Here is a 20272-nt window from a genome sequence, read left to right as displayed (position 1 = left end):
AATAATTAAATATCACACTGCAAATGTGTTAAATATTATTTGAATTTTATTATAAGGAAATGGATTGCTGAAGGAAAACTCATTGTGATGAAGAATATTATGAAGTATTTTTCTTTCTTTCTTTCTTTCTTTCTTTCTTTCTTTCTTTCTTTCTTTCTTTCTTTCTTTCTTTCTTTCCACAAGATCATCAGTAATACATTCAAGTAGAACAAATGACAGAAGGATATGTGTGAAATAGTAAGCTGCTGGAGCAAATGTGTCAATGTATTCCAGCCCAGAGGTGAGTGCTTATTATTGCTTGCTTGTTCGCAAAGTTGCTCTGAGACAATGCTTCGTGAAAGTGTAATGTCGATGCAAATAACTTTATTTTCTTTTTTTCTCTCACAGATGTTGGACTGACTACAAAAACACAATGATTGCTTGATTTGTAAAATGTGTGCTAGTCTTTGAAAATCCTAATAGGCAACAGTTTTCATTGTTGTCTTCTAATAACGCATAAAGTTAAAAAATACTGAGTAATTCATTTTTCTCATGTGTTTGGTTTCAATCCACTTTTTTTTCTTATACATACATTGCTTTTCTCACCATCTGTTTTTTAGGACCATGTGCCAAGTCTGCTCAGTGACAAAATGTAGGAAATTCCAGGATTGCAATGCTTCAAAGCTGAAGGCAAAGCCCTGAATCCTGAAAGGAGCTGGAAATTTTTCCTTAATCGCTCGCCCATACGTAGGCATAGTTTGTCCCTTAAGGTGTTTAGTCTCACAACTCACTCTGAGGCAGAGACACCTTCTGCTCAGAACTCGTATGCACATCTTTGGCATTCTCCTGTTAATGTGGTTTTCCTGTACCATTTTCAAAATTAAGAACATAAAGATAGGTTTTGACAAGAACAGGCCATGTAGCGCAAAATACAGTAGAGTGGCTCAGTGATTTTTATTTGTCAGTCATGTCCACTGCAATGTTAAGTCAAGATCTGACGGTGAGCATTATCTGTTCCACTAGTTAACTGGCTCTACATAGCTAAAGTTCTCTATTTCAAGAAATACACAATTTTCCTAATATTTGTGCAACATTGTGAGTCAGCCCTGGATTACCCATTAAGCAAAATTAGTATGTCTCTAGAACACCAAGGGAAGGGGGGCACCACAGATGTTTTCTCCTAGCTATCATTTCCTTAACTCTTTCAATACCACACTCTACAGTACTTTAGCCGATCATTTTTTTGTAATTTATATTACCTACCAAGTAGCATTTGAATCTGCATTGTTAAATAAATCCTTTGGTATGGTGAGTAACTAAACTTTAAAAGTTTGAGGGTGTTGGCAGATATTACATTTGTTCCCGTCTCTTGCTGTAAGTGTTTCACTTCCATCAAATCTGGCTCTGCTGATTTGTGTGTCACACCCTTAAGCTATTTATTTTATTATTTTGTTTACTTGTTTTTCACATTAATAAGGTACATTTTAATTTCTTATTTCACCTTTAGCACTTATTGAGACTTAATGTCTTGTCAAGTTAGTAGTTGAAGAGCTGAGGGGCACCTTTGTTGGGCTGTATCCATTTCTTTCATTTGTGCTCTTGTGTTCTTTCCAAAGAGGTTCATTTAACAGTTGCCATACACCGTAGTTATCTCATAATATATTCAAAACTGTATAAACCAAATTAGAGTGATGGAACCTGAGACAACCTGGCAGTATGAGGCGTGACGCAGGAAACGACCCACACAGAGACCATTGAAGGGCACTTGATTGCTGTAAAATAACCTGGAACATAGCCTTTTGGATGTGGACAAATACCCTACTGAAACACGACAAAAGCAACATTCTCTTTATAACTTTAAATCCTTCTTTTATGTCTGCTCTTCATTTCTCTTTGATTAGCCTAAAATATTTCAATTGCAGTGTTGTCATTGCTAAGTCCTAGAATAATTGTAATTAATCTATCATTGAAGAATAAATATGTACTAAATTGGGTTTGTTTAGTGCAAATATGTGTTGCTTGTAACACTGAGAACATACCAGTACACATTAATCTAGATGTGACCTCAAAAGCAGAACAACTGCTAAATTGCAACCATTCTTGCACTGTAATTCACAGTAAAACTGCTATTGGTAGTTTCCATTCATTTTATATCCTATTTGGACAGGGACTTTCTTCTGATCTATTTTTTATTTGTTTTTGATACTTCGATATATTCATGTACTTTGTTAACTTGCCTAATGTCAACCAATGCAGAGCTGAGATGAGTGCAACCTATTCTCTGGGAACCATCTTTTAGGCTCTGAGGAGGTAAGCTGTTCCACCCCAGGATGAGAGTGGGTGCTGACTCTAACAGTATCTTCTCCTTTTTCTCCACAAGCGAACCGCCACCTAATCAGGATCCCCTAGCTACATGTTAAAGGCTGAGAATCTCTGCTCTTTTTGGTCCCATCACTATAAAATGAGCCATTCCTGGAAGATGGCATCTCTTATTGACCTGACCGTCATTGAAGAATTAATCCCTGTAACTAACATTGAGTCTTAAGGCATTGATTTCTGTTACACAGGCCAGTGTGCCATCTTTTCTTTGATGCTTATTAGTAAATGGGGTAACCCAGCTGGTATCCCAAACATATTTTGGAGTACACTGGTTTCTCTTTGGTCATGTTACACCTCTCCGGAACCATCCATGGACAGGACACCAGTGTATTCCAGGGCACAGTAATATACAGCCACATTATTTCACACAGAGAAAGTTGTCTTTGTGATGTGCTACAATTCAAAAATGGGCCCCGGGTCTGTAAGGCAACTGAGCTTTTTACCGCACTGCCATGCTGCTCTCACTTGTCATTTATTTGACACATCCGAACTTTGTCTATGTTCTTTATGGAGATTACGGAAGCTGACTAATTAGGTATTGTATGCAGTCTTCAGCGGACTTAGCACTGCTGTCTGCCAGATTCTACAGTGGCCGTGCAAATATAAACACAAAAGTTTTTTTTTAACTGAACTGAAGAATAGATTTGGGAAAGTTGGAAAAAATAAATATCCATTGATCCAGACATATTGACCACATGCACAAAGTTGAATAAGTCACATTACAGTACATGGACACAAAAACAAAAAGCAAGCAATGAAATTAATAACATCAAAGACAGCATTTCAACCAAATTAAAAAACAAATTTACTCAAACATAGGACTCTATAATATTTTGTTCTCTATTCACAAACCACTTTTTTCAGGTAAGCTGAAAATCTAGAGGAAAAAAACTCAATATAAAATAAAATTCTGTCTTGCATTGGCTTAGGATGCTGCTATCGTTTATTGCCAAGTCATGCTGAAAAACATTTCAGACATATTAAGACAAGAATATCTAGTACACATCCAAGCCTCATTACAATTGTTATTTCTGCAGCACAACACACAAATTAGAATTCAATAAACAGATTACTCTTTTAAGTCAAGTCATTAAGCCAAGCAGCCATCATAGCTTCTAGATTCAATTTCCGGTGTCAGCAGCCTTCTTTCTATAGTTTCATCTGAAAATTAAGGAAACAATTAAGAATGTGTGGGCTAATTAAAGGACATTAAAACAGTTTTGTTAGAATAATCAAATTTGCTGATATTGTGTGTGGTGACTACTAACATATTGACCTTTGAATTGAGTGCATACAACCAGACATCACAAAAAATTATTATGAGACTTTAATCATGTGGTTATTTATTAGCTGAGGGTGACTAGCCTGAGAGCCATAGGCAGGTGCTGGAGACAAAGAAGTCTAAGTTTTACAAAATGCCGCACTAGTAGTAGAAATAACCACTCCAATAAGTCACTGTGGACCTGTTTAACAGGAGATATACAATACAAAAATTATGTCACTCATTACATACGCAGAATGCTAAACATCGGGTTGAGGAATTTTAATGAGAACACTGGACTAATCTCTCTATTATAATAAGAAAATCCTGGGACGAGACAACACTTTTTAGCCTGGGACGAGACGTGACTTTTTCAGAGAGAAACTTTCATGCTCCGCAAGATGAGACTTTTTGCGAAGAGATTTAACCACGCACAGGCCCGGAAATAAAAGACAAAGAGTAGATGACAAAGTAGAACATCATAAAGAATTCAAAAAAATTGGTGTGATACACATGCAGAGCAGGTAAGAGATAATGAAAGTAGTAAAATTCGAAAGTCTCAAAAAAATTATATTAAAGATAGCATTAGCGCAAACAAATGGAAATTATTACTCGGTGAAATAACGGAACAGCAAAAAGAGACCTGTAGATTGTTTAATTCGTGTTGCCATCAGGGAAAAGTAGTGTTTCTTCCCAATGAAGAGACGTATCCGTGAGAATTAAAAGAATTGTTGTTTGGTGAAAGTGAAATCCACATACGCGAGTGGCAGAGATGTGAAGTGGCTGGCGCGTAGTGCAGGCCAAGAAGGTTGGCGAGCGAAGTGAGCAGGAGGCGAAGCCCCCAAGTTGATATGAACAACAGCAACAGCAATCAAAAATCTAGAACAAATAAATGTATGTGCATTGCATTTTCTATAGGTAGGCTAAGTGACAACTATAAATCATCCTTTAAATTTATACTAAGCTTATCAGCTTCTACTGTACAGTATAACTGAGATTCAAATGTGTAATATTACATAAAACTATTTGTTTAAATATATTTTAAAAGAAGTTCAAACTTTTGGGGTCTATGTGCATGTTCCTATAAGAGGTACAGTATATAACTCTTTGAAAATAACTTTTTTATTTAAATTTAACACACAAACCGATCAACTGTTCTTGATTTAGTTCCAAATTATTTTGCAATTGAAGAATACCCTAATGTTCCACATCCACTTTTTAAATCAGTTTAACAGCAAAATACCTTGGGATTGCTCGCTGTGGTTTTCTTAGACTGTCTGATTCCATCAAAAGTTGAGACCAACTACAGTACTAACTTCTCAAGCTGGACTCCTAAACTTTATTGTTTGTCATGTATTAATTTTGTTTTTACCTCATCGTCACTCAAATATATCTTGCATATACTTATTTTTATATGGTCGCACTGTGGTAAGTGCTGTTATCTCTGAGCTATTGAGTCTTACGTGTAAATGCTAACTGAGTATTGTTTGTATGGAGTTTGTATGGCTTTATTGTGTTTGAATAGGATTTCCTCCAAGCAATCCAGTTTACCTCACAAGTATATACTACAGTGCTGCCATCACTTGGTAAGTATTTGGATAAAGATGTTTCATAAGTAATAATAATGATTAATCACTCACTCTAAACACATTCAAATCATATTTTGTTATTTCATCTACTGTTAAATTCTGCTCCATACTTGTAATATTTTTATCTTCATACTGTATTGGGGATTACTTGTTTTCTGTTCTGTGTATTGTATTGTATTGACCCCCTTCTTTTTGACACCCAACCAACCTGGAAAGGGGTCTTTCTTTGAACTGAATTTCCTAAGGTTTCTTCTATTTTTTTCCTACAATGTTTTTTTTTGAGAATTATTCCTTGTCTTCTTAGAGAGTCAAGGCTGGGAGGCTGTCAAAAGGCAGGGCCTGTGAAAGCCCATTGCAGCACTTCTTGTATGATTTTGGGCTATACAAAAATAAATTGCATTGTATTGTATTATACTTGTCTCTACAATATAATTTTATGAATTTAATTGTTCCATTTGTGAAACACATAAGAACTCACTATGCCCCAGTTGACATAAATGATAGGCTAACAGTGGCATTACATGTTTAAACATCTAGAAACAAATACAAAGTGTAATAACAAAGTAATGTGTTTGATTGATCTTGGGAAATTTTACCAGGATTTGTTTTTTGTGCAATGTTCCCATGGCTCCACTGTGTGTTACAGACAAATGAGACACACATTGCAAATGGAGAGATTCTCACTTTTCCAGTTAACTACATTTGTTTGTGCATAAGGAGGGTCCTGTATGTGCCTCCACATGAAGTACCATATTAATCAATGTTCAAGCTCCACTCTTTCTATTAGAAATAGTTTAAAAATTAGAGAAACATGGCAAGCTGAAATGAAGGATCTCCAGAGCAGTAAGTATTTGAATAGGACAAAGCTGTTTTTTCTCATTGGACAGTAGGTTGCCCATTTAACAGATAGCAACACAAGCTATCCAAAAGTCTCTTTCTGATAAATGAACATGATAGAGGATCGTGAAACAGAGACAATGATACATCGCAGCACGCAAAGTTTTAGAAGTGCTATAATACTTAGAATAACAGAAGATAAAGCAAGTCACAGGTCCTTCACGGTTGATTGTTAGCTTTGGCCTTTGATTAAGATTTTGTAGTATATTCAAATTATATTCAGTGGGTGAGGTTTGTTGTGATAGTGCATCCTGTATTGCACTTAAAATTCAGTGTCCCATGACCATGAATTAGGTAAGCAGGTTTAAAAATGATATGCATATACAAGTTAACACAAGAAAAAGTTGCTCAGCACATGGTAAGTGGACTCACTCTGGCTTTAAAAATAGCAGCTATTCAGCTGAAGCAAGATGGAAATCCATGTTTACACGTTGTTTCCTTTTGTTAATTTCATTTTCCACCCGAAGCTAAGCACATTTGGACATGGCCAGTATTTGGATGGTAGACCATGTAGGAAAGGTTTGGGTTGCTTCTGACAGAGGTGTTGGTGAGGCAAGCTGGCACTTACCCCATGATCCAAATGTGGATCAAAATGCCCCACTGCAGCGATGGGGACACTGTGCTGTAAAAATGGCCCCATTCTTCGTATGAGACCTAAAATTGAGGTCCCAACTCTCTGTTGTCATTAAAGATCCCCCAGGCATCCTTGGTAAAGAGCAGGGTGTATCACAATGTTCAAGCTAAATTGCCCTCCTAGTTATTCTGACCCCCTAATCACCCCCTATCTCTGATTGTCTATCCCTCTCACCACATAACCACCTAATAGACCACGTGTGGTGAGCGTACTAGTGCACAAATGGCTACCATAGCATCATCCAAGTGGATGGTACACATTAGTGGTGGTTGAAGTGGCTCGCCACTAACTATGAAAGTGCTTTAAACAGTGAGAAAAGCTCTAAATGTAAAGAATTATTATTATTATAATATTCATATATTATTATTATTATTATTATTATTATTATTATTATTATTATTATTATTATTATTATCTGTGCTGGAGAGAAGACCTAAATTCATACATGCTTCTTAAGTTGATATGTGAGGCACCTAGCTCTCCATCCCACTTGCTAACATTGCCTGACCAGTCCTGTGTATCAAGTGAGCTTCCTTTCAGGGTCTTCTTCCAGATGTTCCTCATATGGGAATGTTAACTCCAACTTGCTTGGTGGACTCATACAACATTGACTGCTCACAAGGTACTATAGTGACAGCAGTCACTGGAAAACATCGGCTGGCATTTTAGGTAAACCAAGTACTGCCAATCCCTTGTTGTTTTCAAGGTATCTACAGATGTTTTCCCTGTGATTTGTGGTTACTTGCCTGCACTAACAAAAGCAGTCATCTGCTTAGAGGGCTATGAATGCTTGGCTATAGTAATTCATGTGCTAATAGTTTTGGCCTTCAAGATTTGATCATGCATCCATCTGTAACGTCCCTCACCAAGTGATTTGGAGATGCTGCTCAGAATGTACTCCAAATGACCCTGCTTGGAGCACAGCAGGCAGACTAGAGAGTCAGTTTTACCCCTTATGTGTACGTTCGATAGAGTGAGCAGTACATCATACTCTGCCTGGATAAAAAATTTTAATGCAATGTGGCTCAGGTTTCCATCTCTCCACCCAGGTCACCTTCCTCTAGATCACATTCTTCATTCTAATATGCTCCTTGTTGTCTCATCACAATTGCCCTACATGATCTTTCTTCCACAACTACTGCTTTCACTTCTTGTTGAACTTGCTGCCATTCCTCAAAGTGGTTCTAACGCAGAGAGACTTAAAGGAATACAGTCCACTTTGACCTTGTGTCATTATGCCCACCAGCATCTTGTGGCATAGCCTTGCCTCAGCTTTTTCTGCTCTTCTTTTCTTTCCCGTTTTCATGCTAATTCCAACCACGGGCTACCTTCAGATCACATATTTCATCCCAGCACAGTTGTGCTTTTTGGCCCAGTGCCTTTTACTAAACACAACTAACTCCCACATCCCATAGATGTGTGTGGTAGGTTACTTTGCAACTATTTATTGGTTCACTATAACAGAGTCTGGATATGTTCTGGAGTATTTTGCTCTTCATTGAGGGTTTTATGGCCATGATGATGTATTTGACCTTGAAGTGGTGGAACAGGCTTTGGTTTTTTTAAACATTGAACAAATTTAAAAGAATTATGTATTATTAAAGCGCAAGTGCTAAATGTTTTTTTCTAGCAGTGTAGCAGTTTCTAGCATTCTATTTATTACACATTCTGGTGTGTGTTCTTTTAAATTAAAAATCATGATTTTTCACTATCAATGCAGCATCAGAAGTAAAGTGTTGTAATATAAGTCTTGGATCAGTTACATTTAAAATATTCTATTTTTCTGCAGTGGTAAAAACTATACAGTAAATATTATACAGCAAAGGATTCCTTATTTTATTATATAAGCAAATATGTAACACACTGCACGAATACACTTGACTTAAGCATTCATAGTTTTCATTCTCTTTCTCTGTACGTTTATCATTCGTTTGCTCAGAGGTTGATGTGCTTGCTGCTTCCTGACTAGCTCTCCTTTTCTCCACCCTAGCGGCCCGCTTCTTCTCTTCTTTTGTCGGCATCTTTTCACGTTAACCGTGTTTGGTTTGCCATTACTTAGTACATTTTCTTTATTTCACTTAAGCTGCCACTTAAGTCTTCAATCTGCCTTAAGAATGATTTAAGATATGAAGAAGTAGGGGAAGTGACAGTGAAGGTGGTAGGAATGAGAGTGGCGCATGTAACGCACGGCCGCCCTGCTGGCTGCTGCCGAGAATTAATTCTACAATAAAATAAAATAAAAATAAAAAGAGGAATAACTATAGAGGTCAATCATCACCCAAAAAGTGGGTAGTAGATGTCACGTAGTATATGTGTACCAAATTTCACGTCAGTAGGTCAAATGTTTTGCGAGGTACAGGTGATTTAAAATCCTGGACAGACAAGCGGACAGCCACAGTAGTGTATTATATAAGAAGATAAGCAAACAGTTTGTTACTGTTGCAATTTCACCTGGTTAGACGACTAAAAAGCCTTTGTTTAGTTTCCTAGTCGAGAACCATTTTATCAACAGTATCTTTGACGGCACTGTATAACAACAAGAGACTTTATTACTAATATTCTATAAATTTTCTCTCCCATATTAAAGCAGGCTTTTAGTTTATTTAGTTTGCTTACTCAACCAATATCTTGTGGGTTCTGTACTTTTTCAATTTTAATTTGTTCTTGTATAGCTCTTTTCAAAGAGTACAGGCTCAGAGCACACATACTGTATATATTAACAAAACAATTTCTAACATTAAATACTAAACCCTTCAGCATTATAAATATAAAAACACAAACATCCATGTAAAGTAACAAGCCAAAAAGATAACTGCCTCAATGGTTTTACTTATTAAAGTTGTGCCGCTATAAAGGACTGTTAGTATTAGACTAATGACATAATCAGTTGACCAAGAGGAAAAAGGAAAACACAAAAATATTTTAGAGAAACTAAACCTCTGGGTCCTTTATAATTGGAAAAGTCACACTTTTATTTTTGCTGACCAATGCTAACTGGCTGCCTTCCGCTCATTGGTATTCTACAGTTCTGCATTCTCTGTGTGCTCCATGTTGTTTCAGCAGTCCAAAAACTTACATTTTTGGTTAAGTGGCAACTCTAACTTTTTCCCGTGTATTTGTGAGTGTGGGTGCATGGGAGTGGGTCCTGAGCTGGCATCCTGCCCTGAGCTAATTCTTCTCTTGATTCCAGTGCTACCGACATAGGCACCAGCTCTTCAAGACTATAATGAAAAAAGCAAATGACAGAAAAATCTTTGGTTACATTTATCATACAATTGTCATTGCATTGTAAATTATTGATGTGCATAGTTCAAGAATACAAGAGAAAGAGAAAGTAAGGAACTGAGAATTAGGTGTTACCATTAGAATAATTGATGTGTCATGATTAAAAGCTAGTCTGTGGAAAATGGCAAAAATGGTGGACCGGAGTACTGTGGAGAACAATTTTGAAATTAAGTGGATATGTATATGTATATATGAAGTGTTATGTCCTCACATTAGTATTGCTAGAAGGCCAAATTACTTTTTCAAGATTTCTCAAAGAAATATGTTACTCTACTCAGGTAGGAAACGAAGGTCATATGCCATACTTTGAGCAGTGATTCTCATTTCTTGCTGATGGCAGCCTTTACATGTACCAAAACTGACATCATGGCCAAATCCAGTGCCTTCTACAGGGTGGCCCACGAAAAAGTGGCCCGATTGACTACCTTCATCACGAAAGCTGTGTAGACATAGTGCAAACGTGTGAGTATGAGATGAGCGACATGCATTCCATTCCATAGAGAATCGCAATAGCAGAGGCTTACGTTCTCAAGGGTTCCATTAAGGAAACGCGGGACATTTTTGCAACAAAGTTTCCTGCCGCTGGTGTGCCAGCAAAGCGCGCAATACAGCAGTTGGTGAGAAAGTGGCGTACGACAGGGTCAGTTGCAAACGCCAAAAAGAATCGGGCCCCGCCCGTTCGCATACCTGATGCGATCGCCGATGTTTTCACACGGATGGAGAGAAGCCCTAGGAAGTCTACACGTAAGTTGTCTCAGCTGGCGGACATTTCGCGCACTTCTTCCCAACGCATTTTACATGACCGACGGATGAAACCTTACAAAGTATCATGTGTGCAAGAACTGAAGCAACCCTACAAGGAAAAACGTGTGCATTACTGCACGTGGCTATTTGAAACAGTTGCGAGTGGGTTGATGGATCCGCTGCTGTATTTCATGAGTGACGAAGCCTGGTTCCATCTGTCAGGATATGTGAACTCGCAGAATAGCAGATATTGGTCAGTAGTCAATCCGCATGCGATTCACGAGCAACCTCTTCACGATCAGAAAGTCGGAGTCTGGTGTGCTGTGTCTGCAACTCGGATTGTGGGTCCCATATTTTTTGAGACAACAGTGAACAGGTGTATATGGGAATTTTTGAGGAATTTTACGGACAGTTGACGCTGGAAGAATGCGAGTACGCCTTCTTCCAGCATGATGGCGCGACTTGTCACACGTGTCACTGTCACGAATTCGGGAGACATTTACAGAAGACAGGATTGTCACCAAAGGATTGTGGCAGCCGAGATCGCCGGACTTAAGCACTTGTGACTTTTATCCGTGGGGCAATTTGAAGGGAAAAGTGTATGCTAATAACCCGAGAACTTTACACCAGTTGAAAGACAATATTCGTAATGCAATTCGGAGCATTGGCGGCCCAGTGTTGCGTCGCGTCGCGTATATGACAACATGTTAAGGCGCGCCCAAAAATGCATTGACGCACAAGGAGATCATTTTCAGCACTTTCTGTAAAGAGTGAGTAAATATTTTTACATTTCAAGTTCCTCATTTCTTTATGGAAGGGCGCCTTTTTTCGCCAGGGAGGCGGGCTACTTTTTCGTGGGCCACCATGTAATTAGACTTTACCACGAATGGTTATATCTTCAGTTAACCTTTGAAGGACAGATTTTCCGTAATTATTTGAGAAGCTAGCCTGAAAGTATCCCTCCAGGTAGCTAAAAATTATGGTGGTCATAGTTTCATCTATAATAATTAATAATGAAAAAACAACCAAATGGAAATGTATGACATTTGCTGTAGATTGAGTATGTGATGTTTTCAGTCCTTCAGATCATGATATAGGTTTGGTTCGATTGACTCGACAGTAAAGGTTAATGTTTAGAAATATTTGATAAAATGATAATACAAATTGCAAAATGAATATCAGAAGCTGAGTTGGAATTCAAAAGGTGTCATCTTTTGTCTTATACAGTATTGCCTACACCTTTATTCAAGTAATATATCTTTAAATGATCATGGTTTTTTGTCCCATTTTTCTCCCATTGCAGAAATGACATGCAACAGGAATACAGAGCCAAACAGAAATTAAGAGGTCACTTTTTATTGTGATTAGTCAGCATACACATTAAAAAGTATGTAAAGGAAGAAGTAAGATTTAAGTAAAATAAAAAAAGTAAACTTTAAGATATAAAACATTAAATGTCCCTGAATTTACTGTATATAAAAATGCTAGTAATACTAAAGGTCCTATTATTTGCCTTATTAAAAGACTGACCGGTTGACTCAGCTTTTAGTACATTTTAACCTCTTTCAGATGTCCATCTTTTCCTTCTGTCCTCCTGCTGTTCAAACGCCTTTCCAGTTATCTGTTATAATTACATACATCCCAGGTAACTTGAGACCAATTTTGCAGCTCTGCTTATGCATCCCTGTTTCAATCATATATGTAGTTACCTGATATCAATGTAACCTGTGCAGGAGGTTAATCTGTATGGGCTGAAGCTGTTATACACAGTGATAACTCCTGTCTTGTCTGATTATTTCAGAAGCCTGACACTTGGGTGTTCCTGCTGTGCCCAGTAGGGATGAGAAAAGAAGGAGTGAGCAGGGAGTCTTCCTAATCACACTATCTGCTAGGGGTTACCCATATAGTGTAGCTAACTTATTAGATGGCTTCCAGGCTTTAAATTAATTAGAAACAGGTAAACTGATGCTAATATACAATACTTCCACTGCTGACAGGCAATATAAAATCAGTTCCCAAATGTTTATATCATTGTAAGCTTAGTCATAAAACGTGAGAATGGAAAACCAAATGTTCTTGTGTTTTCATTAAGCGTTTACATCTTGAAGGTATATCGTCTCTCGTTTTCTTGTTTTGTGAAGAAAGCTAGCCTCACTGCCACTGAGAGAACCAGTAATAAATGAAGTAACTCTGGCTGTGTGTAATGGATATTGAAAGCAGATTTGTAATCCGTAGTGTGGAGACAAGTAGAAATTGGGGTTAAACTTAAACATTTGTCAAGGTTGATTTAATTAAACAGATGGTAATAAACACAGCAGATTTGATGAACTTCCAGTCGAAAACCAAAGTACAAAAATAAAAAGTTTTTCTGAAATCAAAAAAACAGGATGAGGTCAAGAAATCCAAACGACAGAGAAAGTAAGAAGATAGCAGGGCAAATATACTTTCACAAAGGCTCCACGGTTGTTCTGCCAAGATCAGGAGATGAGAGAGAAAATGTGCTGAGGAATGAGCAAGGTAAATCAGAAAGATGGCAAGATTAAGTAAATCAAAACACAAAGCACAGAACATAGTCAACAAAACACTGTAGAATGATTTAGGAACTTGCCAAATGGATCAAAGATTTACACACAAATCGAAAAAAAATTGGATGGTAGAAATAGGGCACTGCTAGTTTAAGGAGAGTTGGCACAATTGTGTCATATATTGCAATTACAGCAGCCACAAGGTAGCAGCAGGGCACCGTTGCTATGTCCACAGCCCATCAAATGTAAACAAAATGGAGGAGTAACAGCTTTACACAAGAATCAGGTGGTACGCTAGCTTAAATAGCGTCATCGCACACTTGAAGAGGAAAACAATTTGAGTCCAGTTTAGTTTGGGATGGGATCTGTAGAGCTCCATTTTTAATACAGCCCTGGAATAAAGGACCAGTTAGGTTACAATACTGCTAATATTTGAGGGAAGCAGTTTATCTTACTAGATGAGCTGGGAGGGAGAAACCAGTTGAATTGGGGCTGTATTCAATACTTTTTCAGCCCATAAGGCCAAGTGATTTTTATTATAAGTTTGATTTATTTTGTTTTAATGGAGAAGGTAGAGAAGACTGGATAGCTTCTATTCTGTTGTGCTTTCATTGCACAAAATTTTTTCACTGAATTGTTATTCATGTTGATGTATTCACTTTGTTATTCATTTTTAGCAGAGTGCGATTTGAACTATTTTTAAAACTTTTGAGATTTTTGTCACTTAATAAAAGCAGTTTGATTATGTACTGCCCCATTTGTGCCTACCTCCCTTATTGTTCTGCTGGCCTGGTTCCCAATCATAGTGTTCCTTGATCAAGTCAAAAGATTCTGTTCCGTGACAACCACAATCAAAAGCAAAACACAAAATGGTAGTGTGCTAACATCACCATATCAAAGGTAAATTAATAATAGTTGAAATGAAAATAAAAGTACAGAATTTTTGCAAAAATAGAACCTATAACAATAAAAACTTTAATCAGCGGTTCACAAACCCAGTCCTGCGGACTCCCTGTGGCGAAAGGATTTTTATTAAAAAAATGTCAAAATCTGTGCATCATATTACATTTGATTGATCTTAATTTCTCTTTTCTTATTCTGCATTCTGAAAAGCATAACATTGTGGATTTTTACATTTATAAGACATTTAGACTGTTATTTTAAAAGGAGTTCATCAAGAACACGAGGGCACAGTTGGAAACTTGTTAAGGGTAAATTTCACACAAACACTAGGAAGTTTTTCTTTACACAAAGAACGATAGACACTTGAAATAAGCTGCCAAGTAGTGTGGTAGACAGTAAGACGTTAGGGACTTTCAAAACTTGACTTGATGTGTTTTTGAAAGAAATACAATAAGTGGATAGGACTGGCGAGCTTTGTTGGGCTGAATGGCCTGTTCTCGTCTAGAGTGTTCTAATGTTCTAATATTCATTGTATACTGGTGTTTCTAACTAGAGAAAGTACCTCCTAACTCAAAGTCATTCTAGGCTCACTTAGCAATCTAAGAGAAAATGTAGAGTAAAAAGATCTTTGAGGCACATCACCAGACTGGATAGGTCAGCCAGAATGTAACAATGAAAGATTAAATATATTTTTAATACAACTTGACCTTTCCCATTACCTGATCTACAAGAACATCTCTGGAGTGACGTTTCCATACTAAATGCTAAAAGGAATTGTTAAATAGCACCTCAGCTCTGGAAAAGTAACATGGAAACCAGCCCCATATACAATGACTGCTATTTACAGTGGCTATTGAAATCCCTACTATGACAGATACTCACATTAAACTGAATCTGAGCATAGTCTCTGGTTTCCATATGAAGTTGTTCATATCTGGCAGGAATGGCCACAAGCTCCCATTCACCATCATTCATGAATGCTCTCTTCTCATTTTTCACCTCTTCAAAGGTTCTCCACATGGCCAAGTCTACTTCATTCACTTGGGGAAAACACAATCCACAGATTATTTCAGCGTTAAAATGGGCATGTGTTTTGGATAGCTTTTTTTTCTTTCTAGTGCCTGCAAAAACAGACACTGAACAAAGCAATCATTTCAAAAATTCATCTAATTTGCAAAAGGTAAGAATCTAATGGTAACCTAAGTGTTGAATATTAATATTATTATATAATTAAAATAATTAATATTGTCCTCTTGCACTTATCATTAACACAAATTTTTGTTCTGTAGTATTCATAGATAATAAATTTTAAACAGCAAATGTGACTCAATTCAACCTCTACAGTATATGACTATTAGAAAAAAAAAGAAGAGATTAAGTAGAAGCTCAACAAATGAATTTAGCCCCTCATAATTCAAACATGGATGGCAAACTAAAGAATTGTAATTGACAGCATGCATTGATCTAAATCTTAGGAAATGTTTATAAAGAAATTATTGAAATATTTTAAAACAAAAAGATCACATTAATAAAGAAATATGCATCATTTAAGTATGGCTGTTGCCTTTAAACCCAAGTTTGCCAGTTAAGTTCTCACTTACTTTGTGACCTCAAGCAAGTTATCTAACCTTCATGTATTCACCTGCCAATATACAATAATAATAACAACAGTTATGTGACAGATATTAGTTAAAAGTAATTCTCAACTGATGTGCATATTGCTTCAGATGATGTGTAACACATATATGTATTACTGAATATACCAGAATAAAAAATGCAAACTGTAGACACGTGTGGTGTACAGAGGCTTTGCATCCTGCCTAATGTAGCATAACACGCATTAAAACTGTGCAGTGAACCCAGTCTAACTGGAATAAGTTCCACCTATCCAGCACTTGTTTAAATGTTTAAGCAGATTTGGTAACGGATAGATGAATTAGACTACATTTAATAACAATCATTAGGCTTAAATTGTAACATACTGTGACAGCATTGAGCCTTGGTGGCTTATAATATATATATATGCAATTACATTTTTTCATATTTCTAAATTCTCTGCTGTAATGCCAGTATTAAAACGCATATCCATAACACTCAATGATGTTAATTCTGTTCAAGCATGAGACACTTCCACAGCAATACTTCTAGAAGGAGGCCCAATGCTGCCACTCAAATCATACAAACTGTGTTTGCTAGCTGATCAAGAATGAAGACAATCGTTCATCTGACCAAAAATTGTCAGCCCTGAGTCACAGGAATTGGGTATTTTAAACAGCACTACTACAAAAGAAAACAACAAGAAAAAATATTACTACACTATACTACATCTTGAATGCCAAGCGGTGCATGGCCCCCTAAGACTTCTATGTTGGTCTTGTTTGCGATTGGCTATTCTTGCTGTAGCCTGCAACTGATAGATTTTTATTCTGAAAACTCAGAAATGTCCATTTTTTTCTGCCAGTTAGCCATTATGAGCTTGCCTTCCACTTGTAAACTTCTCTAACACATGGGCTAAAGCTGAGCCACTCTGACATGTGTACGGTATTGGGAGAAGGTGTACCCACCAAAGCGTCTGAGGTGACAACAAAGTTCACTTCTTCTTTGTGACGGATACAAACTCTTATTAAAGAACCTGAGTTCAGGTGCTCCTCCACTTCTACCTTTCCTAATTTTTGAATATTATCCCTGCATTGACTGCTGGAGGGTTAAAGCTTTGAATAGTAGGGAACCAAAGCTATTCCTGAATTTGTGATTCTGGGGTCACTGTCTACTTGGTTTCTCACTGTATCCAGATCATGGCTTCTGGCTTCTAGAGTTTATTTCCAGTAGACAAAGAACTATTAGCTCAATATTTAGTGCCTGAGATCGAGAGGTTGTGTTGTTTAGACAGGCTATGTCATAATGCGGAATATTCTAAAATATTTTAGCCGGGAACAGCTAATATTTAAATATCACCAGTTGGCTAAAGTTAACTAATTTCTTTTCAGAAGTGGATTTCTTTATAAATCAGAGCTGGCCTATATAGTAAATATTCTCATATTTATTAGTACATGTACCAGAGAAGAAAGACTCTCTTGACATTTGAATCTCTTCCTCCCCATGAACATTTTTAAATTGTAAGCTGTATGACATTTAGTAAAGACGACAAATTTTATGGTTATCAACAGTTTAAAATGTTAGTTGGACCCAAAAGCTCTGAAAAGGTATTTTTTTCCTCCGCACTCAGTGCATTGAACAAGGTCAGAAAGGAAACCTCATCACATTACCCCCCTCAGATGAGTATTATGAGGGGATCCATTCTTTAATCTGTTTTTTCTTTCTTTAATGTATCAGTCTCCCCACGCTTCTGGTGCAGGGCGGCTTCACGTTGTGCGTTACATTGTCTGAATGAAGCCAATCTTCTTCTATGATGGACCTGTGCTTTGGGAGGCATATAATCAAAAAAAAAGAAGAAGCAAAAAATAAAAAAATAAAAAAAGACCTGGCATTTTGAAAAGGTTAGAGGAAAGTACTGATTAAAAAAGAGAGCAGTCTTTTGCTGAAGTTTGTTTCCTATGGCAGAAGAACTTTTTATTTTGTTACTTTTTTTCCCATCATTGCTCTTTCACACTGATGTTGTGATGTTTATGATTTTGATCATTTGTATTTAACCATTTTTCCTTTTGTTTACTAGTTTCATGTGATGTTTTTTATTCTTAAAAACTCAGTAACCATAATCCATTCCACAAGCAAATGCATTTGTCGAAATATATTTTTATTTTCATTTCTTTATGTTTTGTTAATCTAATGGGGCAATTCAGGGTAGAGAAGACAGGAGTAAAAGAAGATCCTTCATGCAAGCTGAGCATGTGTCTGTGAGGAAAAAACAGTAAAGCCTCCGTGTTAATAAATTAGCCCATGAGAATAAGCTGCCCACACTGTCTGACTCAAGTAAACATGGGATTAAAGTCAAATAAATCTTCTTTGTTATAAACATTTCCAGAAGCCATACCACCTGTACTTCAGAACAGGTAATCCACATGAAGCTAAGTATGTTCGGGTCTGGGCAGTACTTGGATGGGAGACCAAGTAAGAAAAGCTTGGGTTGCTACTGGAGGAGGTGTTGGTGAAGCCAGCAGGGAGAGTTTACCGTGTGGTTTGAATGTGGATCCCAATGTCTTTTTGCAGTGACGGTGAAACAGTGCTGTAAAAATGGCGCTGTGCTTTGGATGAGATGTAAAACCGAGGTGTTGACTCTTTTTTTGGCATAAAAGATGCCTGAGCATCTAAAAGAGTTGGGTGTATCCCAACATCCTAGCTAAATTGCTCACCACGGCCTAGTCACGGCCTACCCCTTATCACTACTGCTCTCTAATTGTCTAACTATCTCTCTCACCTCTTCACCACCTAACAGGCAATGGGTGGTGAGTGTACTAGCACAAAATAGCTGCCATCGCATCTCCCAGGAGGATGCTGCACATTAATGGTGGTTGAAGTGGCTCCACACTCATTATTTAAAGTACTTTGAGTAGTACAAAAAGCATTATATAAATGTAAAAAATAATAATAACTATTATTATTATTAAATTAGCCGCAGGCCAGAGGAAGCCACACTTTCTACAATCTGACCACAGTGTCTTGTTAAGAAAACACCAGAGGCAAAGGAAAGCCAATCTAAAATATTATTCAGAGTACATTCCTTCCCGTAGGTAGTGTGTAAGTAGTGGTAGTGTAGCTTCAAAATTTTAATTAGGGCTGCAAGAAAGTTATACCTGCTTCATGTGGTTGTGGTCTGAAATGTGGATTTATCTGATGATATATTGCTTAGAGAAATTTCTTAGACATTTAAATATTGGATTACGAGAAACTAGGAGCTTCACCACAAAGGAGCGACATGATCTGACACATTCCTGTGACTCAGTCTTGTGTTAGATTACACCAACTGTGCAGAGCAGGTCACCAAAGTAGAATACAGTTAGAGTTTTCTGATGCTTGTGACATATCAGCTAACAAGAAGGAAGCTTTAATATAGAAATGAATTGATGGAGCACTGCTGTAATGCTGTTATGGTATAAGTGCTTTATTTTCTACTAGCAGAATACCCGCACTTCGCAGCGGAGAAGTAGTGTGTTAAAGAAGGTACGAAAAAGAAAAGGAAAAATTTTAAAAATAACGTAACATGATTGTTAATGTAATTGTTTTGTCATTGATATGAGTGTTGTTCTCATATCTATCTATATATATCTATCTATCTATCTATCTATATATATATATATCTCTATCTATCTATATATATATATCTCTATCTATATATACTGCTCAAAAGAATTAAAGGAACACTTTTTAATCAGAGTATAGCATAATGTCAATGAAACTTATGGGATATTAATCTGGTCAGTTAAGTAGCAGAGGGGGTTGTTAATCAGTTTCAGCTGCTGTGGTGTTAATGAAATTAACAACAGATGCACTAGAGGGGCAACAATGAGAGGACCCCCAAAACAGGAATGGTTTAACAGGTGGAGGCCACTGACATTTTTCCCTCCTCATCTTTTCTGACTGTTTCTTCACTAGTTTTGCATTTGGCTACAGTCAGTGTCACTACTGGTAGCATGAGGCGATACCTGGACCCTACAGAGGTTGCACAGGTAGTCCAACTTCTCCAGGATGGCACATCAATACGTGTCATTGCCAGAAGGTTTGCTGTGTCTCCCTGCACAGTCTCAAGGGCATGGAGGAGATTCTAGGAGACAAGCAGTTACTCTAGGAGAGCTGGAGAGGGCCATAGAAGGTCCATAACCCATCAGCAGGACCAGTATCTGCTCCTTTGGGCAAGGAGGAACAGGATGAGCACTGCCAGAGCCCTACAAAATGACCTCCAGCAGGCCACTGGTGTGAATGTCTCTGACCAAACAACCAGAAAGACTTCATGAGGGTGACCCAAGGGCCCCATGTCCTCTAATGGGCCCTGAGCTCACTGCCCAGCAGCATGCAGCTCGATTGGCATTCGCCATAGAATACCAGAATTGGCACATGCACCACTGGTGCCCTGTGCTTTTTACAGATGAGAGCAGGTTCACCCTGAGCACGTGACAGAAGT

General features: G+C 37.5%; 1 protein-coding gene across 1 annotated transcript in view; it reads right to left on the bottom strand.

Annotated features, from left to right (window-relative positions):
- The window catches only part of htr3b (5-hydroxytryptamine (serotonin) receptor 3B), a 74458-nt gene that overhangs the window by 15924 nt on the left and 38262 nt on the right, over positions 1 to 20272 (bottom strand). The window contains exon 6 of the mRNA XM_039762422.1: positions 15079 to 15236. Within this exon, the coding sequence (XP_039618356.1) occupies positions 15079 to 15236 (158 nt within the window). The remainder of the gene's footprint in view (positions 1 to 15078; positions 15237 to 20272) is intronic.

The sequence above is a fragment of the Polypterus senegalus genome, chromosome 9 (genome assembly GCF_016835505.1).
Source record: "Polypterus senegalus isolate Bchr_013 chromosome 9, ASM1683550v1, whole genome shotgun sequence".
NCBI lineage: Eukaryota > Metazoa > Chordata > Cladistia > Polypteriformes > Polypteridae > Polypterus > Polypterus senegalus.
Note: the sequence above shows the minus strand (reverse complement) of the source record. Positions and strands in the feature narration are given on the sequence as shown.